This window comes from Pithys albifrons, chromosome 1, assembly GCF_047495875.1.
Source record: "Pithys albifrons albifrons isolate INPA30051 chromosome 1, PitAlb_v1, whole genome shotgun sequence".
Lineage (NCBI taxonomy): Eukaryota > Metazoa > Chordata > Aves > Passeriformes > Thamnophilidae > Pithys > Pithys albifrons.
Genome location: NC_092458.1, coordinates 33674155 through 33700652, shown reverse-complemented (window position 1 = coordinate 33700652; position 26498 = coordinate 33674155). Strand labels below are relative to the sequence as shown.

Genomic DNA, 26498 nt, shown 5'->3' with positions numbered 1-26498 from the left:
ACCATATTCTTAAACCACTCCCATTATTTTTTTTCAACACAAGTTTTATTGCTGTTGCTTATTCCAAAGGTTATTTGCCATTATCAGTTTACCTGAGTGGGTGTTTCTAATATTAATTCAAGACAAAACAGGAGTTAAAGGGGTAGCTAACAGGCACATAAAGCATTACATTACAGTGCACATTCAAGTCACTGCACATGGAGCACAGTCAGCATTTTAATCTGAGCATTGCCAGAGCTTTACTCCCATTATCCATAGGGAAATACAAAAGAATTTAAGGCACATGTGACCTGCTGTTCCAAGTAACAGTGAGGCTAGAGAGATCATGCTGAGAGCTTGTCTTTGGTTGCTGTTCCTTGACTTATTTCTTTCATGATATAAAATTGAAATGCAGTATAAAAATACATCTTGTCACAGGGTCCAGTAGTTCCAAGCCTAATTTCAGTATTCTAATGTTATAATAGTTAAGATTGAGATACATTAAGAGTGCAAATTCTGCTGGAGTTTCTTCAGGATACCACATACAGTACAAGAGAGAGACTACTCTTTTACTATTGCTTCCCAGGAGAGGCTGCATTGAAAGTTAACAGTTTTTCTTAATGTCTCCCATAAGACATATTATCCAGAGGTGTTATTACTGCTACCTGGATTCCTCTTACTGCAGAGAGAGTGAATGGGATTTCATAATTTAAAAACACTCCTTGAATACAGCTTCTACATTTTAGAATCTGCTTCAGCTTTCTTTTCATGGTCATCTTGATCCTTTTTGTCTTCCTTTTCTTCCTCATCAAACTGGGCTTCAATTGCATTTGGATCAACATAGGTATAAAAACTAGCCATGATAGCAAAAATGACACAAACTACCAACAGCAAAGCAGCAAACAGCACATACTCTGCCCACTGTAAAAAAAAAAAATCATAATTTATTCACCAGTATTCATTTCTCAAGAGTATTGCACCATTATTTAAGTGTTTGCAAGAAGTGAACTCAGAATGTGAAACTGAGCATGCATAACAATTATCACATGGCTTACAGGACTAAGTATTAGATGGATAAAATAATACATAGTAAAGCAACTGAGAATTGAGGCTCTTCCAGCAGTTCCGCCTTCACTGAAAAGATAAAAGTTCTCTGAAAAGGTCTACAATATCCCCTTCCTGGAGGAAGCGGGAGTTGAATGAAAGACTGAAGAGGAAACTCGGCACCTCCCTTTGCTCAGGTCACTCTAAAACAGGCTGGTAGTGATTCTGCTTCTACTTAGGTCAGCAATTAAGAGTTTCTACTGACCACAAATGTGGGCAGAGATCAAGACCAGAAATTCTGATTTCAAAGTACCATCTCCACCTGAAAAGCCTAAACATCTCCATTTCATGCTCTTTCCAGTTAATTTAGCTGAAACTGAGACTAACAAACCTGTTTCAGAAGCAGGATCTTCCCTCTCTCTGATAGATTTTTTGATTCATTAGGGAGTGCCACTAATAGTCTTGTACAAGTGTTCTTTACCAGGAGAACCACAACTTCCATGTCTCAAAGAAAGAGGTTTGAAACCAATGGAACCAAAAGAAGGGATACAGCAGGACTGTGGTAAGCAGGTGAAGGCTTATTAACAATTAACAAAATTTTGATAGGTTTCAATTCAGCTCAGCAGTTCACAGACTTTCTACACAATGAAAAGAAATTTATTGCACAGATGCTAAAAACTACTGCTTGCAAGCAAAGAGCCTGACAGCAAGAGTTAAGGATGGCAAATAACAGATAAGAGAGGCAGAAAAACCTCTGTTGAAGAACTATTCTTTGAAGTTGTTAAAATTTTAATATACAAAAATGTTGGGGCAATGCCGGTGGAAAGTCCAAGAGAAATTTTAGAAGGGCTCCAGAAGGCAAATCACCAGCCTGTTGTCACAGCCTTCAAAACTAGTTTTAACCTAAATAGGTTTTAAAGATTAATAACTTCTTTATTTATATACTCTAATGAGATTATTCAGTCAAGAAGTAGTTCTACCACTCTTGTAGCTAACACTAACTTCTCATATTCCAGTTATAAATGCAAATCCACCATAACACTGATGTTCAAAAGTTGTGGTTAAGGGTTATCTGCCATGACTCTCCCCTGGATTGGAACTGCTTTCTCACAGTGCAATATCACACATATTGCTTGTGTCCTTACCTGCTTGCTGAGTTGGGATGCTCCAGCTACAATAAGGACAATTATGTTACCAACAGCCACAGTCAGCAGCCATCCTGCCTGCAGCACTGACTTCATGTTAGATGGGGCCTGTGGAAGACAGACATATATGTTTCAGACCAACACTGCTCTGACTTATTTTCTGATGTTTACTGCCACCTTTACCATGTAAAACGCTGCCTCTCTGCAGGGGGGAAGAGGATTTCTTGGTTTGGTTGATTTTGGCGCTGGTTGGGGGCATTTTTGTGTTTGTTTGTTTTGTTTTTAAATTAAAAATTGCTAGAGAACTAAACAGATCCAGAGAAGATTTGAGGAGGAAGAGATCACTAGTGCACTAACTGTAACACCTTTAGCTTTAAACACATTGAGTAACTAACAGGCATATTTTACACCTTCAAAACACGTGGTACAACTGAAATGAAGAAACCTCACGCATCATCATCTAGCAAGCCACATCTTAAAACGTCCCCCTTGCTGCAGTTTCCAGACTCAGAATTAAGAGAAGAAATGCACACAGCTAATAAACTGAAGTCAGAAGATAAATGAATTAAATAACTGAACTGCTGCTATAAGCTGTGTAGAGTAAATTGGTGTGAAGATTAGGTGTCAGTACTTCATTTTATATTTGAGTACCCTCCAGTTTGGTTTTACAGCAGCAGTACAGTTCCACTCATTTTCAATGGGAAGTCACATATGAAAAGGAAATTTGGGGGTCAAGTCTTCAAATTATATAATTCAGCACAGCTTCATGGAAAGCACCAAATCCTAATGAAACAAGGCCAACTTGCCTCAGCCTATAGAGTCCTGATACAGACCCCTAAAGGATATAGCTGATAATAGCAACAGTTCACAACCTCCACTTAAAAACAACAGATCACAGATCTTAATTTTTATCAGGATTCTTAACGCAAGAACAGCAAAGCTTACCTGTGAGTATGAAAACTCCAGCCCAGTGACAGAGAAGACTACTTCTCCACATGTAAGAAGAAAATACTGAGGAATCTGCCATAACATATGGACTGTACTGGGTGCAACATCTTCAAAATATGTTATGTTAAGATGGCCTTCAGTACACTGGAAATTAAAATAGCATGTTAGGAACAGAAATATAAAGTCTGCACACTAAAGACACTCTAAGCAGTGGTACAATCATATCCAAAGTTCTGGGTAAACAAATATTGCCTATGAAGAGCTGCACACCTAGTTATAAAGTATAGGTATTTTACAGCAGACTTCATGCAAATCCATAGTGTCTAATAGGGCTAAAGATTTAAGGCCATTAGTGATGAACATGAGTTCTTGCATTATGTCATGATCATACCCATCATTCTTCTTCTAGTTAAAGATGGCTTTATGTTCTGTTTAATACACCAGAATTACATCATATATACAATTAGGGGCAAGAGGGGTAATTCTAGAAGTGTTTTTTTAATTAACGTATCAACGCAGAAAGTAATTCCATATTATCCATTAAACAACATTGCCAACTCACCGAATCAAGTGAAATGGTGTAGGCACTGCCAAATCCAAATTCCTTTGTAAGAGCTGTACAATAGTAGTAAGATGATATATGGCTTTTAACGATATATCCCCTGAAAACAAAAACATAGTTCAGACCATAGGTAAAGTCAATTGTGTGTATTATCTATCTGAAAGAAATTCTATCCCCTTTTCCCAAGACAGGTATGTCCAAGAGATGAAATTAGAGTAAACGTTTAAATCAGACAAGTATGTCCAAGAGATTAAATTAGGGTAAATGCTTACCAGTGTCCTCCTGGAACAATGGTGTAATTACTGGCAGTAAGATGAGGTACTACTTGAATATTCTCATCCATAGAAACGTTGACGGTAGGAGCATGAGCATTTATGAACCTTTAAAATGCAAGAGTGATTAAATACTATATAAAATATATGTAAGTCAAAGAATAGAGGCTCTACCTTTAATGATATACTGGTAGCACAACAAATATCAAGTCTTCCCATTTAATTTTTTTTCCTGTCAGTTAAGATTTTTGAAAGAACTCTAAATGTCTTAAAGTGTGAGTAATACAAAAAGCATGCTAGACTTCCATCAGCCCACTGCCTTCTTAAGAGAACACCAAAACCATGCTGGTACTACAATCAGTAGAAAATGCATCTGCAAATGTGAGATTTAGGGAAAAAAAAGGCAGAGAAGGAAAAGGATAGTTCTCATCCAACATTAAAAAGGAGGTATAGACATGTAATCTGTGCTGTTCATCCAAGAAAAAAGTCTAGGCAATGGAATGAAATCCACACTTCTGATTTTAACTAAATGAAACCCAAAGCAGATGTGCAAGATAGCTGAAAAGAGTCACGCTTCTGAAGTTCTTACACCCCCTAAACATCAAGTGAAGTGTCCAGCAAGAGGCAAGACCCTAAAGGATAGAAAACTGTTAAGCGAGAGTCCACCTAAAGACAGGTTGAAGACACAGTCACACTACTGTCAAAATTTAGAAGCAAAACAAACTCTACCTGACAAGGTTATTTCCTTCTTCTGGTTTTGATGTAACATTGTCCAACATCTGGTGGAAGAGACCATTATCAAAATACTTCATTGGCATCAGTGAACAGCTTAAATATGCACTATTACGTAGAAGTGGGAATTTAACAGAGGCTTCAGAGAAAGACGCCAGACCTTTTCCTGTAGGATCCTACTAGGATACATGTTTACTATAAAACTCTCTTTGACCACACATCTAAGTCTTGGTGAAAGGGTAATTGTCAAGGTAAATAGTAAGTTGGTAATTTTTTTAAATTTTCTTTTAAAACTACATCTTGGCCTGCTCTCTACAGCTCATCAGTGTTACTGGTAGAGCAGAGACAGAAAATGAGTCAAAAGAAAAAGCTATCCAGAGCTTGTCCTCTCAGCACACTCCACATAGACAGCTATCAAAACATTAATGTATATTTTAAGAATTAAACAGACTTACCAAATTATGAGGCATGGTTAGCCCAAGCGGCTGAAATGCGAAAGTGTAACGTTTCCCCCCTTGCAGGTCCTTCAAAGATTGATTGTGATTTACAATTCCAGAAACTACATTTAATGATTGCAGCTCAGACGTCTTAAATGTCATGTAGCCCGTCTGCAAAGACAAACAAATTGCTATGAACTTCTGTGCAACTGCAAATTGTCCACAATTTTGAGGGAATGTTATGGACTCAGGGGTGTCAGAAGTTTACACATGTGTTACTTCTGAAGTGCCAGTGATGATGAGCATCCCCTAACTTTCATTTTTAGTAGGTTTTTCTACATCAACCATTAATTACATTTGATCATTATTTTTGATTAATTTCATTTGTTACACAAGCTTCAAAGTTACGTAGGCTTTCCACAAGCATTATGGAATAGCTGTTATATTTTCCAATATATTTATTGCTCCAGACAAGTCAGGCTTACCACAACCACCACTAAAATTATGTTTAGCTACAGAGGTAGGACAAGATAAAATGCAGCATTTTCCAAATAGCAACACCTCCTAAAGTATGCAAAGGCAGGATTCATCTTTATGGTTTCAGCATAACAGATGTGACATGTTTTCAATTTTCTAAACACATTTAATCAACATAAATGACTTAAACCATTAATAGAGACATTAGTGTAGTACTAAAATAAGTCTTCTGCTTTACAGGATTATAAATAGCAATTTATAATCCATATGTGGATTATAAAATGTCTGTAATAGGGAGTAGAGCATTTTATGCCCTTCATTTTCAGGTATGAACTATGGTTATATCAATTCCTTGTCTCTATGTAGTTTGGGTGCCCTTATCTTCTCCTCACACCTCTATTCTGTGTGAGGCAAATTTGGAGGAGGATGGAGTAGGATTTCTCCTCTTACATGGAAACAGGACTGTAGGCTATCAGAGATCACACTCTAACATCCCTTATCAAAAACATCCATCAGCTCCACTACATTTTGCTGTCAATAGACTATCAATGCTGTGCTGAATTAGAACCTGAAAAGGTTCTTTAGTAGCAAAATCTGAAGCTTAACGTGTGATGCAGCTACACAAAAAGCTTCCTGTTGAGGTTAGCCATCCCTCATAGTGACTCACTATAGTGACCAGTGACTCACTAGAGCTGAATGGACTTTCACTGAAAGAAAGGGCATTCTTGCTGTTAAAAAATGGAACCTTTTTAACAAGAGTGAAGTTTTCAAGTAGTTTGAAGTCACTGTTAAGTTTATTGACGTTTCTTGGAAAAAACCCTCCACTCTTGTCAAACTAGTAGCACTTCAAATATTGACATAGTTACCATTTCTTCATTCAGTGTGTTTTCAGCAACAATTCATTCAAAAAAAGATTTAGTTAAAATTACTAGAAGAAAAAAAACAACTAGAAAAGAAACAATTTTGAACCATTAGTTAAGAATAACTGACTTAGTCCATTAGAATTTTTTTTAACTTACTGTTTCTTATCTGTCCTTACTTACCGCATCCATAGATGCTACATCCACCTTCTGAAGTTGAGGGTGAAACTGAACTGTTGCAGGAAAATAACCTAGATTCATTAACCTAATTTGGGTTTGCCCAGCTCCAGGGAAAACTGGATAAGTTTTCTAAGAGACAGAAAAAAAATAAAATCAGTGCTCTAAGTCACATGGAAAAATTACTATAATTACTGAGATCTTTATTATTTCTTGTTGAACATTAGCATTTGCCTTATGAACTACACTTGTCCGAGGGATGCCACACAAATAACAGGTTTTGTCACTAGTCTCACAAGTGGCCTTAGGAAAGAGGTCTCTCATCTACAACAATGCCTCCACGGCCAGATGTGGTTCTTTGATCACACCCTGCAGCATGTTGCCACTACCAGGGCCACTCTGCAGTTCAAGCTATGAGCTTTGCCCACATCCTTTGCCTGTCTGGGTTTGAGAGTTCCTTTGTACCATGTTCTGACTTATTCTCCCCCAGTGCTGGTGCTGCTGAACCAGAGAAGCACAGATAGGCACTGCTCGGTGGGACAGCCCAGAGAAACAGAACTTCTGGAGACTCTACTTCCCACCAGATCTAACAGTAAATTAAATAGCTTCTGCTCTTGGAGAGCAGCATGAACTGCAAGAGTTATGTCTGTTTCAATTCTGCCTCACCCCTTTCTCCCTTCCCTTACTTTTGTCTGCTTCAATCTCTTTAGGTACATCACACACAAAAGCCCCCACAGGTCCACCTTTGCCTTTCTTGCAGGAGATTCTCATGCAACAACCTGGGAAATTGCCAGTGTTGATGAAGCTGCTGCCCAATGCCAGTGTGTCTGTACACACGCACAGCTCTGGCCCTCTGAACAAGGCATTTGGGAAGACAGCCTGCTACACCAGCTGAAGGCCAGATCCTTTACTGCCATCTTCAAGAGGCAGAGTTGAACGTACAGCCTGTCTCACTGCTGGGACCAGGCATTAAGGAGAGAATTCCTCATTCCTAACTAAAGCTATTAGTTGCCCAGAGAAGTTGTGGATGCCCCATCCCTGTATGTGTTCAAGGACTGGCTAGATGGGTCTGAGCAACCTGGTCTAGTTGAAGACATCCCCGCCTGTGGCAGGGGGTTGGGACTCAGTGATCTTTAAGGTCCCTACCAACTCAAACCATTCTATGATTCTATTTAAGATTTCAGCCCCTTCCTTTGATACTGCACAAGGACAGGCAGCCATCTCTATTACCTATTCAGACCTTGGGGTGCCATTAACGGATCACTCCCAGAGGTGTTGTCAATGTTCCAGCAACAGGGGAAACCTTCATCTGGTTCAGGCATGGCACCTCCCTTTGGAGCAAGGAAGGTTAAGCAAGATGAATTCTGCCTTAAACAGGTTTCATCTTTGCTCATGCTGTGATGATGCTTCCCAGACTGTCACACTTCATCTCCAGTCTAAATACCAGAAGGGATCAAACACACAAAGCAGTGCCCAGTAGGTCAAGCAAGTGTCTGGTTTTCAGCTTTCAGTCTCAGTTTAAAGACAGAGGTTGCCTTTAATGTGTGATTTATATTAATAGCAATGAAATGTTTTGCAGAACAATGTTCATTGCTAGTTAATTTTATTATGCTAATCACAGTATTGTAATATACTTTTATTTTCCCTCTCTTTACTTCTGTGCTCATATGCTTCCTTCCAAATTTATGAGTCTTGGGTCATGTTCGCCTTAAACACACTTTGTTCTGTATTAACAACTAAATATTAATAAGTAAATACTCCTGTGTGGCTGAACTTACATCTATTTGCACTTGCACAATGGCAGCAGCAACAAAAGCCATAGAGGCAAGGAACATACCAACAGTCATCTTCTTCAGGGGCCTAGTACAACAACAAAAGACATGTGAGTTTTAAAGAAGTGTTAATTCAAAGCTTCAGCAGTGTATTTTCTTTCCACAGTGGGAAACTCAAATGGCCACAACTACCATATTACCACCATTTGAAGGGCTGATGTTATTACAGAAAGTGTTCTGCTTAGCCAGGTACCTCTCACTTTGTTGTTACAGAATCAGGAAACACATCTTTCCTGTAGCATCTTAATATAACCTGTTCCTCTGCACCTACTGGGCTCAAATATTAAGAGAACATAATTACTAGATTTCTGAAAAAGTCTGTTCTGCAGGAAGAAAAAAACCTGATCTAATACAGTTGTTGGCATTACAACAAAGAAACAGGAATATATGCTTTTAAAAAGAGAGTAACAACTTCTGTCCATACTACTATGTTTAAATAAAATGGAACAAAAAAGAATCAGGGAAATCTGTTGAATTAGGAGACATCTACTGATATTCAGTTAAGCTGTAAGGGTAAATTTAAAGTACTTATTTATGGCATCATTTGCCCATTGCAGAGTTTTCACAAATGAATGACAGTATTTCCAGCACAGCACACACCCTAGATTTTTCATAACTGTATGGAAAAATGGCATTAAATCTTTAATCTGTGAAAATTCTTTTAAGAACTGTATTCTCTTCTGCCTCACCAAGCTCTTCTGTGAGTGCTAGCTACTTCAATACCAACATGAAAAATAATGTGTAGTGCACTCTGAAGCTCCACCTAGAAGTATCCAGTGAGGCAGACTCCTCACTGGGGCTGAAAAGAAAACACATCTTGCATCTTAGACAGTTTTAAGCCCAAAACATGACACATGCTAGAGATATATGTTGTATTTCTACTCCATATTCTTCAGGAGGGAGAAGGGGTAGACACAGGGGGATGTGGAAAATAGTAAAGAGCATCTCTCCTGCAATCAAAAGATTTTGTCCGTAACTGGAAAATATTGTTACTTCTAGTCTGTGATGCCTCTACATATCACTTGCAGTATTCTGTATTTTTTTATATATTTTAATTTCCTTTAAATATTAACCCATTTAAAAGACACTAGTATTTTCTCCTTAGCTGAATGCTGCTCTTGTTACATTAGCACTGGAAGAGCCATTTAAAAAAACCTTCAAAACAAGCCTCTGCTGAAGTCGGGTAATTACATCAACTTACGTAAAATTGATCTTGCATTTCTTGATTAAAGGATAGACCACAGAATCTACAATTGGGACCACTATAACAATCAGGATTGGATTCACAATCTGTTGAAGATGAACATAAAAAGATGAAAGAATTAAGTATTTCTCCAAGTACTTTTTTTAAAAAAGGGGCAATATGTAAATAAACTTTCAAAAGTATTTAAAAATGGCAGATAAAAGAATAAGTGTACCTGCATTTGGTCTGGTTTGATTACAAGAGGCCCCTGGTGAAGAAAAAATAAACAGTTTTTAATATTATGACAATAAGTGGTTAGAAAGGTGTTAATCAACAATAAAAAAAGAATAAAAAGTAACCTACTTTTAAAACCCCATTCATTGCTGTGGCTTGCAGTGTCCATCTTGACCCCTTAATAAAAGAAGAGTAAATTAGATAGCACAATAACTCAATCTTTCAAAGTTCCTTTTGAATTGTTTTCGTAAGTAAAGTGTTGGGAAAGACATGCAATAAAACAAAAAAGTACAACTAGCTTCCTATGGAATATTCTTACTCTGCAATGTAAACATTTGAACCAAGTGATCCTCATGGCCCATTTAATTTCATTTATTTGCTTTGTGAAATAGAGTGGAGAAAAATTTAGATGCAGAAATTAGCTGGTGAGATGGCAGGGACATCCTGTGCCCAGCACTGCTGTCTTCTGTGCATTAAAGCCACCCAGGCGCCTGTGTGCCATCTGCCTGAGCAGCCCACACCTCCAATACATCCATCCCTCCTTCACACAGCCCAGCAGTGAGCAGACAAGCCAGGGCTCAACCTGCCATGAGCTCTCTGCCCCAAAAACCTGCCCATAGCTGGGTCAAGTGGGGCTGACTTTCAGCCTGAGCCCAGGGTGAGACAAGAACACGTATTACTCCATCTGTGGTGTGAGCATTTAACCACCTGCAACGTACCACTTGTCTCAGAGAGGAGTTACTACTCATGTAATGAGTATTTAGCTCTGAATTTCATGGCAGTTACAATTCACAGGTAATGAAGCAGTGGGGTATAGGGAATCTGGACTAAACCTCCTACCATCTGCCTTGGATAAAGCTTTCAACTCCTCTCAGACATCACCCTAAATTCATACTGCAATGCACAACCACGAAAAATGCTTTCAGGAGTCTTGAGCACTCACTCCACCAGGTAAATGAGAATTATGAGCTTATACTTCTGCTTGAAGAACCCTTGATGTTTGTACAGACTGGGAATGAGATGCTGGAAAGCAGTGCTGTGGAAAGGGACCTGGGGGTCCTGGTCTATGGCAAGCTGAATATGAGTGAGTAGTGCCCTGGCAGCCAGGAGGGCCAACAGCATCCTGGGGGGCACCAGGCACAGCATCGCGAGCCGGTCAAGGGAGGGGATTGTCCCACTCTGCTCTGCACTGTGTCAGGGGAGGTTTAGGTTCGATATTAGGAAAAGGTTCTTGACCCAGAGGGTGGCTGGGCACTGTAACAGGCTCCCCAGGGAAGTGGTCACAGCAACAAGCCTGACAGAGTTCAAGATACTCTCAGGCACATGACATGACTCTTGGGGATGATCCTGTACAGGGCTAAGGGGTGAACTCAATCCTTGTGGGTCCCTTGCAATTCAGCATATTCTGTGATTCTGTATTTATAACAAGAATGATTAAGTGAGTGATTAAGCAGACTGGTATCCAGATCATTTAAGCCCTGATTCTCCACATTGTTTGCACTAGGGCCCTAAATTTCATCTCACAACTGACAACAGAAGAAATATTAGAACTAAGAAAGCTTTAAAGTACTGTTTCACTCTGAGTCCTAGGCTGATACAAGATTTGGAGAGGCCTCAGTCACGGAATCAGTCTTGGGCATGCTCAGATAAACAGATTCCCCTGACTACAGAACACCCTGTAGTAGCATGACTCAGTAACTACCCTTCTGCATTAAAACCAGATTAAACAACTTGTTTTTCCACCCTCCCATAAGCACCTTTTATATATGGTGATCTCAGAGTACATAGAGTGATATTGTACAGCTCTAATTACCAAGCCAAACAGTTTCTACTTTACCTGCTGGTCAAAAAGTGCCCAGAACATGGGGAGAGGGATGTAAAGGAAAAGCACCTTCAACACCATCTTAGTCTGAGCAATCAGTCGTTTCTGCAGCAAATGACAATGGCACAAGAGGAATTGTTTAAAAAAAAAGAAAAAAAAAAAACAAAAAAAAGGAAAAAAGGGAGAATTGCGGACTGCTAGTCACAGCAGAACAACGGGCAAAGACCTGTCATGTAATGTTTACCTACATACTGAACTTTGCATATTGTGGGTACTTCTGACAATTTCTGTTCAAATAGTACAAAGTCTGACAAGGGGTGTGGGAAGGGCGGACTGGAAGGTAACACTGATATCGGAGATACCTGGGCCTCCTTGCCTGTACACTCATGGCAGCATGAGATTGAGTACTTAGTGCTGTGTTATTTTCCTAGGAAGGAGGCATTTGAATGACAGGCAACTGAGGAATTTCACATATGAACAAAGCTTAGAGGCAAAGGAAAAATAAAAGTGACAGTCAAAGGTTTGTGCTCCGTTGACAACAGGGCAAAGCAGATAGGAGGCAAGCAACATGACTGGGGACTATGGAATACAAGACTTTGAGAGTCATGGCAAGAAACTGTACTGAGGCCAGAGGGGATGCCGTGTTTAGCCACTTAAACTGAAATTTCGAACCATAACTTGGCAGTTTCATCCCAAGTATTATGGCCCTCTGCATTAACCATGACAGGCAACACTATTCCCATTTTTCCTCTCTGCAGTCATTAAATCAGCATTGAAGGCAGTTTACCAAGACCAAAAAAAAAATTGAGAAAGATAATGCTTGCTATTTTTCTAACTGGAAAACTTACAAGTGTTTGTATTTGTTTAGCGAGGGAAAGTCTTTTTTTCATCTCCCTTGAATTTCCCTGGACAGCCTATTATTACACAGAGCATTGACTCACACAGCTCTACTTACTCCCACAAGAGCTGGGGTGATAACCTCTAGTCCCAGGGGAGCACTGAGATTCGGCCAGATCATTAGCAGATCATCAGACTGAAACTCCAAAATTATTTGCCCAGTGCTTGAGGCAATGGATCAGAGCAGACAGAGAGAAGCTGAGGGTCAAGCACTGTTATGGCAGAGGAGGTTCACACAGTACTTACATCATACTTCTCACTCGCCCAGTCCAGCCAGTGCTCTCTCTTGGGGAACTTCTTGCTGCGATGCCGAAACCGGTTTTTGATGGCAAACTGAGGAGAGACAGAATTGCGTAATGACAGCAACCCTCACACCCTGGCACGCAAGCGACCAAATACAGTCCCCAAGAACTCAGCAAATTTTCTGCATGGAATAACATGCAAAGCTGAGCTGGACCTAAGGAGCAGAACTCTGAGCAATGGCCAAAGTCACCCATAGACATTTGGTTTTGACAGTGCTTACAAGATAAGCAATGGGCTGAACTGTAACAAGCTGGCAGGGCTGCATGGAGAATGAAGAAACCCATAAATGAAAAAATCCCCTGCTTTCCAAGTTGATGCACTGCAAAATCTACTGCAAATCTACTCATGAAGATTCCATTCCCTTCCTTGCAGACTCACACTGAGGTGTAACTCCCAACTTCCTTAATGCAGTGGGGATCAATATACCTCTGCATTGCAAATAACATTCTTTTAATAAGCAATAAGTATTTGCTGATAACATGTACTGGTAGCTCTGCTCTTGACTCAGGCCAAGGCATGTTTGTCTCCTATTACAGGGCTGCATAAAGGTGCACAAACGTACAAGGAATGATATCCAGAAGCTGGGATAAACTTTTACATATCACTGACATCTTACTTTGTTTTCTTTATGTATAAATTCACACACAAATCAAGACATACTTTAAAAAAGTGCAGTCTAAACCTGGAGATATCAGAAACTAAAATTAAAAAAGTAAAAAAACCCCCAAGCCGAAACTCTAGAATCTTTTCTCATTTTCTTGGTTTGAGCTGACAAAATGCCAACTGCTCAATACAGACTCAAAGCTAAACCCATACCACTCATATTATGACAGATTTCTGATCGAGGGAAGTCTATGGAACAGTTGTAAGAATTGCTGCCAGAGACTTTTGGAATAAAAGCAGTACTTACTCCAATGCATTTGCAAACTTGAAGCATTACGTTTCCTTCAGGTTTAACTTTCTTGTACATTTTGCTTCCAATTACGAACACAACTACAATATTCAAACAGAAGCCAAAGGCAACTCAATTATATTAAACTAGTGGCAAAAAAATGCTATGGAAACTGTAACAGTCAAGGAGTTAGATTAGGGCGAGATTAAGCCTCCTAAATGAGCAATGAAAATGCCTATTCTCATGCTATTATACAGTAAAATAAATCAAATTAATACCAGCAGATGGCTGCTATTTAAGACAAAAACCTAAATCTGGAAACTCTTCAGGCAAGTCCTCAATGGCAAGTTAGCTTGATTGAGGGATGGTCAAAACCAGGACTGCTCTGGACCTTGGCTCTGGCCTTGCTGTATGGGCTCCTTTTCAGGAGTTCAGGATGCTGCAGCTGACATGATGCAGGGACACATGAGGCTCTGCCTGAACTTCAGGACTCACCAAGGTGTCCTCTGCACTCATGCCCAGGCCCATTCCTCAGCCTCACCCTCACACATGTAAGGCAGGACACAGGCAAACCCCCACAGACATCATCTAACATGGGTTGGGCGCACAGGCAAGGTGGGGGCTGCGGTAGCTGGGTGGGCTCCCAGTCAGGATCATGAAGGATACTGTGGTACATAATGGCACCCACCCAGTTTCTTGGTCTTTGTGCTGCAGCAGTCAAGCTCAGGCAGCAACCTGTAGCACAGCTAGTAAAAATGCAGGTGTTTGAGAAATAATGACATGGGATTTCTTCAGTGCAGGGACAACTGCCTTATACAGTTTGCATTCCTGGACTAGAGATAACTTCCAAACCACACATTTCTGAGAATTTTCACACTACATTTAAAAGATCTATTTATATAATCCAGTAGTCCAAGAAATACTGACAGTAGTTTATAGAATATAGAGAATTCAAAGGTATATTCATGCCTCTCCCTAGCACCATCAGTCTCTCCTGGTAAATCAGTAAAAGTGAGTGTATCAGATTAATCCCACCCACAAAAAAATATTAAGTCAAAAATTGCAGAAATAAACAGGTATTAGTAGAAATCAGTGTCTGGAGATCTCTATCACTTTTTCATTATTCTGAAATCATTATCATCTAAACACTGAAGCAGCAAGATGGCAACAGATGCACTTACTCAAGGCGACAGCCATGAGGATAGCAGGAACTCCAAAAGCCAGTGGGTAACATCGCTGTTTGGTATGAATGCCACACTCCGTAGCTGAAGTGCAAAGTAACAGATTAAAGTCCCAGTCAGTGCTGCTGATGTTTTACATACAGTTTCTGTACTTCACATTCATTATTAACACATAGGGGAACAAACCCCTCTGCTGACATTCACAGAGTGGGTGGTCAGCAACCAACTTATATTTTTCAACCCTTTTTTGATAGTGAAAGGTATTACAGAATGGTTGAGGTTGGCAGGGACCTCTGGAAGTCATCTGGTCCAAGCACGCTACTCAGCCAGGGTTACCTGGAACTAGTTGCCTAGGACCATGTCCAGATGCCTTCTGAATATTTTCGAGGAGATAGACTCCATAACCCCTCTGGGCAGTCTGTCCTGGTACTTGGTCACCCTCACAGTGAAAAAATGCTTCCTGATGTTCTGAAGGAATCTCCTGTGTTTCAGTTTGTGTCCATTGCCTCTTGACCTGATGCCAGGCCCCACTGAGAAAAGCCCAGCTCCATCCTCTTCATTCTTTCTCTTCAGGTATTTATACTTGGACAAAATCCCCCCCTTAGCTTTCTCTTCTCCAGGCCAAACAATCTGATGTGTCTCAGTATCTCCTCACAGAAAATTTACGTCTTGTTTTATACTGAGACATGAAGAATCATATTGGAAGGGTCAAATGCATGGCCTTAGTAAGAAGGACCGAGGTTACACAGTCTTAGGGTAAGTTCATATACAAATATGATAATAACTAAGTGTAGCTTATTGAAAAAGAACATCAAAACACCAATCCTCTCCCTTTCCCTGGCATTAGTCAGTGATTTGGCTTCATAGACTTCATGCACAAATCTGAAATGTTACTCAGAGTGGAAACATAACTACTAACTGAAAAATAAAAGACTAAAAAAACCCCTATTATAATCTTCACCATACTTCTTTTAGGAAGAGAATTGGGAAGTTTGTTTGGGAAAAAAGAATGCTAGCTTGGAGTTAATTAATGTCTTGATTTAGTTGTATTAGCCTTTTGGTTAAATCTTTACAGGACTCAACAGTTTGTCACTTCCCCTGAATTAGTGATTTTTTTTTTCCCCAAGGTAGTTTTCACCCTCTGTCTTTTTGTTTAGGGTCATGCTATTCTCTACAAGCAGAAGAGAAAATAACTTTCTTGTTCAACCGTATTAAAAGTTATTTACTTTGTCACATAGACAAATATGCATGTATTGAGGCTTCTGTACTTAGCAGGGGCACACTTCAGAATAGCCTTAAATCCAGAGGAGGGCTCTCTCCCCACTTCCCTTCCCAGCCAACAATACATCTCTATCTAGTGTGATGGTTTTAAAGGTATTGGAAGAATTGACACATTTGTCCCTTCAGAGAATTAAAACATGCATTAGGTATACAAGTTGTTAGCTCCAGCATTACTCTTCAGATCTAGTATTTTTGATCCTGAAGGCAATACAGCCCTCAGACTGCCTGGTTTTAGACAGTACCTCACACCTATGGGAAGTTGAATGTGAACTATTTACTAGGTAACTCCAGTGAGTCAGAGAACAGAACTTTAATTTAGACCTAACTAGACTGCAATCCAATGCTCAACCTTTTCTGATGTTTAACTCTTATAAACAAATATGTGGCCTTACCTCTGAGATTTGGGGTGACTATAGTAGATATGAGACTTCCACAATTAATGGCCAAATAAAAGATAGAGAAGAAGGTACTTCTCTGTTCTTCCTACAGTAAAAACAGAAACATATTCAGAAAAGCTTGGCCAGAACCACATTGATGAGTCTAGATTGTTAAATCAGCAACTCTGTTTTTTCAGTTCAAGACAAATAGATAACTACCTCCTTCTTCAGCTACTCAGGAAACACTACAGTAACACACAAGTCTAAATATATACACTGCTAGAGTAATATAATAGTAAAATGTTACTTAGAGTATCTGTATAACTGAAAATCCAAAAGACACTGTTACCTGACCATCTTCAAACTGATCTCCACCAAATGCTGATACACAAGGTTTGATCCCACCAGTACCAAGTGCAATGAGGATCAAGCCAATCATGGACAGTGCACTGGAACAAAAGAGAAAAAGAGTAACTTTTCTTTCTTAAAGCATACACAATAGACTGACTGAAAGACAGTTGAAATTTAAGTAGCATAAATTTAAGGTGTAAGTTGTCCTTTTCATTAACCTGGAAAAAAAACATGTACAAGGCAACTCACATGTGCAATGATACGATATCGGGAAAGCCATCCCGGTTGTGATCCGACAGGTCATTTATGGAGCCCACAGACAAGACTGCCTGTCCAATTGTATAGACAACAGACAGGGAGACAATGGTCCTGTGGCAAAGAGAGGAGATATTTTTTAGATATGTTACTAAAATTACACATATAAGACACACAAATAATGCAGATTACATAGATAATGCAGGCTCTTTCTCATACAAAGATCCTTAGTAAAAAAACACCACAATTAAGAGATGCAATAAGTTATGGACTGAACTTGTCAAACGCTGCTGTAGAAATTTGCCTCCTCACCACTGCCACAGTATTTTAATTAAATAGTCTTGTTTAATTAAACAAGGCAAGATCACAAATGAATTCTATAGATATCACAGGAGATACTTAAATATCTTCAGTAATTGCCTTTCTAGTAACCAACTCCAGAATGCATTTCTATATTTTGTATAGGGTGAAGTTTAAATGGACTACTGTGCAACACTGAAATACACAATTTACACTGATTTTAACATCATTAAACATTCTATATGTTATTTTATGTCTTAGTTGCAGAAGTAAAAAAAGAAAAAATAAAAATCTTCTTTAAATGTGGAAATTTCCCCAAAATACTGTTGTGAAAAATAACTCTCTTCTCCCACTCTTTCAGCTGTAAAGGTACCAACATCTTTACACTCAGATTAGAACAAGAGCAGCACTGAAGAGCACAGACTGAAGGCTTTCTGCCTGACTTCCTCTGCCAGGTGTCTGGGAGGGCAGTACTGCAGAATAACCAGCCCCCACCCCTTGCCTTTGGGATTCAACCCTCTTTTCTGTATATAAAAACATAGCCCATTTTAACTTTGTTGCACCTTAAACATTGACTGGAGTTTAATCAGTGTTCATTTGCTTCCTTTGCTGGGCCTCCATTCAACAGGCACAGACCCAGGTCTCCAGTTTGGAGGAAGAGCAGGAGAAAGACCATGCAGTGATAGGAAAGTATTTAAAAGCCCAGTTCCAGAAGAAGCAGTCCCAAACCCAGTTCATGAGCATGAAGGGCAGGCTCAAAGACCTAGGGCAATCCAGCTCTAATTGACACAGGCCAGAAATCATCACAGCAAGGCTGCAGCAGCCCCCTGACACAAGAGGGACACAGACCAAATTCTTCTCACTTTAAAGCAAAGTTTCTCTGACTTCCAATTGCTTTTCCCTGTAGCAGAGTAAAAGGATCTAAAGTGAGGGAACAGTCAATATGCTGTTTAGTGATATTTAACAGATAAAGTAGAATGGGGGTTTTTAACAGCACTTCAATTTCATTACTTTAATTGCCTAACAGCTTGGCAGAAAGTTTACAATTGAAGTTAAGAATTAGAGAAGGGATGCTAAGCTTCATCTTGATAAAACAAGTAAAAGCCAAAATGGATTTAAAAAATAAACCATACCAGCTAAACAAGTGCCTACACAATATATTTAGGCTGCAATCTGCAATATATCTAGCTAGTTGCAGTGAGTTTACACTGCCCAGACCAGCTCCCCAGAGCACACAGGGCAGTGGTCACAGCCCTGGGCTCCCAGGAGCTGTCAGCACAGCAGAAGGTGGTGCAGCTGACTGCACAGCACAGACAGCTTCATCTCTCATCCCTGGGAGACCTTTGACAAGTCAGCTAACATTCAGACTCTCAACCCTCCATAAAATCTTTATCGTGCTTTTTTTCAGGCAAAGTAAACACTATTAGAATCATGACATTAAGAAAGGAGAGCCAGATAAGGCTGTTGAAAATAATCAGATTACATTTCAAAGAACTTTACTGGTACTTTCCCTGGCAACTAGCACACAGGTAGAAAAGATAGAACACATCATTTAAAGGCAGAATTGCTACTCCAGAAGAGCTTTCTCTGAGCTATCAATTCTGAAACCATACAGTATTTTAAAACTTAGAATAAGTTCCAGTTCACACAGCAATTCACTTTTCTGTTGGCCACTTGCAGTAGGTAAAGACGCTGTCCAATGTAATTATAACCTCCAGTATCTATTTTGCAGCTTGGTAAATACTTTCCTTAGTTTAGCTTACTTTTTGTCCAGATGAGAGGAAAAACATGTAGTATGCCAGGAAAGAATGCTACTAGCCTTAGCACATTAGCAGAACTGGAACATTTGTTAATTCACAGTAAAATTTCAAGTCTGAGCTAAATCAATTAAAACCTCAAGCTTTGGCAAAATAAAACACATTATCCTGGAGTAGTCAACACCAGCTCTGAAGGTGTTGTTCAGAGCTGCTGTTTTAGGTGATGGTTTAAGTAACATTGATTTCAGGTGAGCTTTCATGATTCTGTTCCTTCTTTTTCTGAGGAAGCACTCACTTAAACTTTCCCAGCCAAGAGTCGGCAATGATTGCTCCAAGGATAGGTGTCAAGTAACACAGGGCAACAAATGTGTGGTAGATGGCCGTGGATAAATTGTCATCCCAGCGCAGAAAATACTTGAAATACAAAACGAGCACAGCTGCAGGAAGAACAACAAAACAATGGGTTACAAACCAAAGTCAGGGCTGGGTAAGTAATGGTCAGCACAAGGAGACCCAGGACTTACCTCGCATGCCATAGTAGGAGAACCGCTCGCAGAACTCATTAATGACGATGAAGAAGATGCTCCGAGGGAAATCGGCACAGCGTTGCTGGAGGGAAGAGTCAGGCAGCGTGATCTTAGAGCTGCACAACACAGACTAACACTGCCCATGGCAACCCACAGCTAGAACAAGGTTAACATGAACTCAGTGGGTGTGGGTAGGTACTCAGGGTCAGGAGGCTGCATTGGCTTCTGTGGAAATGACACTGGTTTACCTGAACCAGTCAGTTCTCACTTTCCCCTCTTGGTCCCCCAGAGATCTAGACCCTACTCATCTGCCTTTTGCAAGAGATCTTTAGCAATCTGACGTTCAAGTGCTGCACTGTACACATTTGAGGTCGCCGACACCTAACCCTTAAAGCAATCTTGACCAGTGTCTAAAGATATGCAAAAAACTAGGTTTATGGAAAAAAAATCCAAATCCAACAAAATGCCTGCAGTACACCACAGTTAAAAGCCTGGGGTTATTTTTAAACACCTGCTGTTGAGAAAAATAAACATTTAAATTTTTCACTCAAGCAAATCTCTCAGGAAAACTCCCTATCCTTAAAAATAGTCTGCTTGATGAAGAATTCTTCATTTTTTCAGACTTGATGACAGAATGGACTTGATTTCTAACCCAAAATGGCATGGCATTAGCTGCCAGATTCACTGAGCCTTCACCTGCCGCAACAGGCATGTCTATGGCCATAGTCATGCAGCTTGTAACAGTTCTTGCCATTAAGACACAGAGGAAAAAAAAGCATACATCAGGTATAAATTTGACACAATCAGTAGAATTTGAAGTTTACCTTCTGATTACCTACTTTTCTTAGTGGATGAATATATGATATAACTTCTGTCAAAATTAATGGGAATGCCATTTAAACATAATCCATTCTGTAAAAGCTTTATTGGTTTAATTCTGCAAGTAGCACAAACCCAGATTTTTAATAAGTCTCAGAACGTTGCAGAGATACAGCAGTTCTTCTCCATGCTTTGTAAATTTAGTTTAAAAATAGCATTGTTTGGATTCCAAGGGTTCATGAATTAAACCAATCTGTATTTCATGTGAAACAGGAAAAAGTAAATTTTGCAGATCAAACGGAAGGAAACCTTACATGGGGACATCCTGCCTGACACAAGTAAATGGGAGAGTCCATGTCTCCAGCAAAGCCTCAATGAACAACACAAGACTTTGAGACCTGCGTGTTTCAACACTCTTTTGGTCAATACCGCAAAAGAAATGGAAATGGTGAGAGCATTTCTGACATCTCTGACTCGATCATGAGGATGTCTGAGCAGTCTGAACAGTGCTGATCTTTGTTACTGGCGGAACCAAGTACATAGTGCACATCCTACCCATGGTTTGATAAGCAGGCATTACTGAAAGAACCCGGTGCCAGCTAAGGCAAGTGCCAGGTGGGACTCATCTAGCTTTGAAGCAACCAAAATTTGCGGAACAAATATAAACTTGATTTATCACATCCTCTTTGGGCAGCAAGACATGTCTCTGAAGTAAGACCATTCACACGTATCCAAAAGTTTGGTACATTTCACCTGAAGGTGCCCATTTCCCTCAACTGAAGAGGGCAGGAGCTCTGGGTGACTACCCCCAGCTTGGACACAATTGTTGGTGGACTAGTTGGTTAAAACTTGATTGTAATAATGCCAAGGTAATGGGTTCAATTCCCTATGTGGGCCATGGATTTAAGAGTTGGACTCAATGATCCTTGTGGGTCCCTTCCAACTTGGAATTGTCTGTGATTCGGTGACACCACTCCCCCCTAAGCCATGCAAACGCTCATGCTCCTGGAGAGATGGAGAACCATGCTGTAAAGGTTTCGTTCAGCACCCATGAGATACACCCAAGAACTTTTGATTTCAGCACCTTAGGTGAGTTACTGAACAGTCACCCAGACTGCATGACTTGTTTCTGCCAGCATAATTGGGATAGCCCAGCAGGAGAGGAGGGAACATCTGCTCCTGAAGCAGAACAGTTTTCCCCATGTCTGTCCTGCCCATAGAGAGAAAAAGGACAGAGCAGTCTTGGACCAGGAGCTGGTGGGACCCATCCCCACCAGAATTTTAGGAAACCTCATTAAAATCCCTTTGACCATTTTGGGGTTCTCACAAACCTCCCCAGTGTTGCATCATCACCCTACCCAACACCTTATTATTTAAGAGGGTGTTCCATGCTGTTCTGGGGAGGCCACAATGCCACAAGGTTGGATTTCTGGTTTAAGCCACTAGTGCTTATGTGCCTGATGAAGATGTCCTGCACTCACATACTGGCACAGCAGCCACTGGTCAGTTTTTACTGGCTGCCCCTGAACTGGAAGAGACCTGCGTGTCATACCTGGAGCTGAGCATAAACAGAGGCATGCAAAAGAATGCTATCGGGTCTTTCCAAAGGTGACAAGCCTTCTGTTTTTCCAAGATGCTACAAGCAAGGACACTCTGCAATTAATCTGTGAGAACATATGACCTATACTTGTCCTTATTTTGCACTACACTCTCCTCTGTTACAGTCTACATATGCACATACACACATCTACCAAAACATTTTCTGTTGTTAACTCTCATAGGTCAAGAAGCAATGGATCCACCATGGAAGAGGTAACCTGAAGGTTATGTTTTATAACATCCTCTGTAACCTTGCCCTGCCCTGGGGATGCCACCACCCCACTACAGCTTTCACTTTGGCTGCTGAGGAAACCACTAAGCTGAGGGAGAGTCTGTGGAGTAAAATCTTGCAAGATAAGAAAAGCAAAGACAGAGATAGAATTGCTGAGACACATGTCATTAACAGTTCAAAGATTCAAGAGCACAAACTACCACTGCAAAGTTAGAGTTCTAAAGGAGAACTGGTGGATGATGACAACAGCCACATGAAGGATGGGCTCCAGGGACCAATGTCTGCTCAGTCAGCAAAAGCTCTTCAGACATTTTATCAAGGTGGTGAGCACACTAATACTTAGCTAGAATGTAAGAAACTCCTGGTCTGCTTTTGCATGTGTTAGCCATATTTTAGATATTTAACATATGTTTATAAAGTGATTTTTATTTTATGCACTGCTAAAGTTACTGAAATAATGTAACCCAAAAAGAGTTAGTATAGCAACTTTTTATAAGAGAAAGCAGTACTTACCGCCAGGCTCTTACGTTCAACTGTGGAGAGAGGAAAAAAAATCACAAGTTAATGAAGAGTAATAAGTAATATTCCTTTAAAACCAATGGAAGAGTCACAAAAAGTTCTAGTTGAAATAAACACAAACATGGTACTGTTCAGGATGAGTAAGTTTTCAGTATAATAAAGCAGGACTTTTCATGGATATTTGGCAAAACATTACTTGGTAGCCTTTGGTTTTTCAGGGTGTGCATCAAGTCACATACACTCCCAGGATATACTCAAAAGGACTGACAAGATAAAGCATCCCATCCTACTGTGACTGCTCATTACATATCATTCAAGGTGGTGGTAGACCACTCCGCCACTCATAGAAGATGAATCCTGTTTCAATTCCCTCTCAGGGATGTTACCTTAAAGGCAAGTCAAGGGCAAGAAATAGACTCAAGATGCTCTGCCAGGGATGGAAGTCAAGTCCTGAAAAGGGACAAACTTCCCACAGCTCAGATTTAAAGAGGACTGAAAATGCAGCCCATCTGAGTGATCCATGTTAACTGGCATGTCCATAATCTGAAAATTAACCTAGGAAGACCTGGAAGGACATGCAGGTCCCACTGAGAGCAGCAAGAGCAGACAGCTGCTTGCAGCCCCAAAGTCCCTTCCAGCTGCTCACAGCAGGCCCACTACCCCTGGCAGCCATTCAAGCAGTGTCCTGCAGGGTTTGCCTGGCTCAGGGGACAGGCTTGTAGGCTGAGCTTTCACTGTGTCAGAGAGTGGATGACAACATTTTTCATAAAACCACATGAGTGAAGCTCATTTTTGTTAAGATAAGACAAGATGTGAACTTTGAAATCACTGCTTGTAAATCAAGTATGCCCATAATAGATCTCTATAAGAAAAGTATGTTTGCCAACAATATTATGTAGTCCATAGTTCACAACAGATAAAAATAGCTGACAACAACACTGATACAATACTAAATAAAGTAATTTTCAGAAAACATTAAAACTGATTAATCTGATTCTTTCCTGCACTGATGTGGACAGACACAGCAGGTAATTCAAGAATACATTTTCCTAGGGAACACTGGCATTCTCAAAGTGCTAACAACATCAAACTCAGGGCACACACAGGTACATGAGTTACTGAAGTTACTGGCAATGTCCCTTACACAACCCATGTGAGCAGATACACTGAAGGATAGTCTATTGCTAATGCCTTGGTATCTTCATAGCAACTCTTGGTTATTTCCACTTGTTGGCCTTTCTGGCACACGTGTCATACTGCCAGTTTTTCATAATATGTACAGAGAACATCAGTTTGTGCAGGTCCTGTCTGTTAGCTAAGCCTTTGGACAAAGATATCAAGGAACCTGCTGTTTGTTTTCTTTTTCCTTTCCAAATGCTAAAAGTATCACCTCTGTAAGAAACCTTACACAGAAGACATCGGAGGCATTTTTTTTCAGACAACATTGTCTGACTTCAGTGCTTAAGGGACACTTATTTTTCAACCGTTCTGACTTTACCCCTCTAGTACCATTTTTACAGAGAGGGTTGGGGAAACTCCTGGAAAGAGGCACCTAAACTAACTGATGAATCCACCATCAGGCAGCTCTAGGGTTCAACTTACAAAACCACAGAGCACTCAACATTTTAGATCATTTTCAGTGATAAATCTGTAGTTTGCTAGTGCCATTTTGGAGCAGTCTGTCTTTGGGGCAACGCTCAGCACCTCTCATTCTCTCCCCACTAAGAATGACGAGCAGAACTGCTCATTTTCTCCACAAAATACTGAAGAGCTCTGGATTTTTCAGTACAAACTCTGAGCAGTTATGCACTTTGTATTCCTTTAAGATATTAAATATTTTCAAGAAATGTACAGACATAAGCTGCTCAGTTCTTGGCTTTAGCACTGCATCTAAATAACTATTTATCAGTGAGTCACTCTCTCCTTCCCACACTTGCAGGTAAGGTGGGACAAGCTTACAGCTCCATCCCCTTCCCAAGCAGCTCCCACCAGTATGGTTCCCTGCAGTCAGACAGATGCAGTGGGATGCTTCAGTTCTTGCAGCTTACAATCCATTACACAAGATGGGAGCACATTGCCTGTCTCCATGCAGCCATCACAGCAACTCTGCCGGGTTGAAATACTTCATGTCTGTAGCCAGGTTAAATCTGTACACATCCATGCCGTCACTTAGGATGTTTCTGGCTCCAGAGCAAGCCTTCTCTCCTGGCTCCTGATTCGTGGCACAGCCAAACCTGTAGACTCTTCTCCCTGGAGCAGCCTTACAGCACCTCCACAAGGATCAGGATAAGTGACATGAAGAGTCCCTGATTCACACTTTGCTATTCCAGAAAAACACTAACACAGAAACCATCCAAGTAAACCTATAATGGAGCAAGCCTGATATTACAAGAGCAGACCCAGCTGGACCACATTTCTCTCTCTTCCCAGAGCCATCACCATTTTCACAGTTGGCTGTTCAGCCAGTGAGACCCTAGTGCCCCTCTGGGCAGCAGGACAGCACCACTGCTAAGCACTACTAAGTTCTGCCTGCTCATTACTATAGCTGCTTGTCCCCAGAACGTAGATTTGCCTGCTAAAGATGCAATGGCACTTTCTCTCTCTTTTTTTCTTTTTTCTTTTTTTTAAATCTCATGTTCATTCCCTGTGTAAGACAAGGTTTCTCCAGCTCAGGAACTGGTTGCTACGAGGCACATACTGATGTGCTCTGACACTGCAAGACCAAGGGTCCAACAAAGGCCAGTGTAGAGCCACGCCACAAAAAAAGCAATGTTTGTGCATTTACTGCTTGGTGTTCCAGTTCAGACAGGAGTAAATCTTCAGGATTAATTAGCTAAACGGGTGCTGCCCTTATCTGAATCTTCCAGCTGTGTCTCAATGGACTTAAAAAACACTAGGTCAACCCCAGGTAAATAGTCTCAAAGAAAAAGCATTATTTGACATTTGTGAAAAAACACCACATTTAACTTGTGTTCAGATCTTAAGATCCACATGCCTCAAAAGTGTAGGATAAACATTACCAGCCAAGGGCTCTACTCAAAGAAGCTTTCAAAGACCGAGGCGGTATCACTCGCCTCTTGCTCAGGTTTTAAGGCAGGGTCACATAAGCCAGGATATAGCGTTGCCAAATGGAGAGCTGCCTCGGGGCAAGAGGGAAAGATAAAGAGGCAAGAGCACCCGAAGTTGTCCTCAGACCTGCACCGAGCAGCAGAGCCAGCCCTGGGGGTCCAGAACCCCTTGGCCATGCTGCCAGCTCAGAGCCCGGCTCGGACACCCAGCTCGGAGACAGGCGCGCTTGAGGATCCCCCGGTGTTCATCCCAGGGCGACATCCCTCCCTCGCCGCCCGGGCCAGAGCCCGCTGTCACCGCACCACCCACCTCCCGCTGCGCCCCTCCTGCCCCGCAGCGCCTACCCATGTTGCCGGCGTGGTACCAGGGGAGCTCTCGAGGCTGGAAGACAGAAAGGGAAGAGGGAAGAAGGGGAGGAAGCTGCTGGGGGCGGCC

General features: G+C 40.8%; 1 protein-coding gene across 1 annotated transcript; it reads right to left on the bottom strand.

Annotated features, from left to right (window-relative positions):
- On the bottom strand, nt 1-26498 carry LOC139679042 (solute carrier family 15 member 1-like). Its single transcript, XM_071570414.1, has 23 exons — nt 26408-26498; nt 22989-23008; nt 19823-19907; nt 19594-19735; nt 17236-17355; nt 16985-17084; nt 16651-16741; nt 14978-15061; nt 13815-13897; nt 12848-12934; nt 11720-11809; nt 10012-10059; nt 9884-9916; nt 9667-9755; nt 8412-8493; nt 6640-6765; nt 5138-5290; nt 4680-4729; nt 3951-4058; nt 3679-3778; nt 3114-3260; nt 2169-2276; nt 1-900 (listed from the first exon to the last, which is right to left on the bottom strand). Exons 1-23 carry the CDS (start codon nt 26409-26411, stop codon nt 715-717), a joined length of 2136 nt encoding a protein of 711 aa, XP_071426515.1. The 5' UTR covers nt 26412-26498; the 3' UTR covers nt 1-714.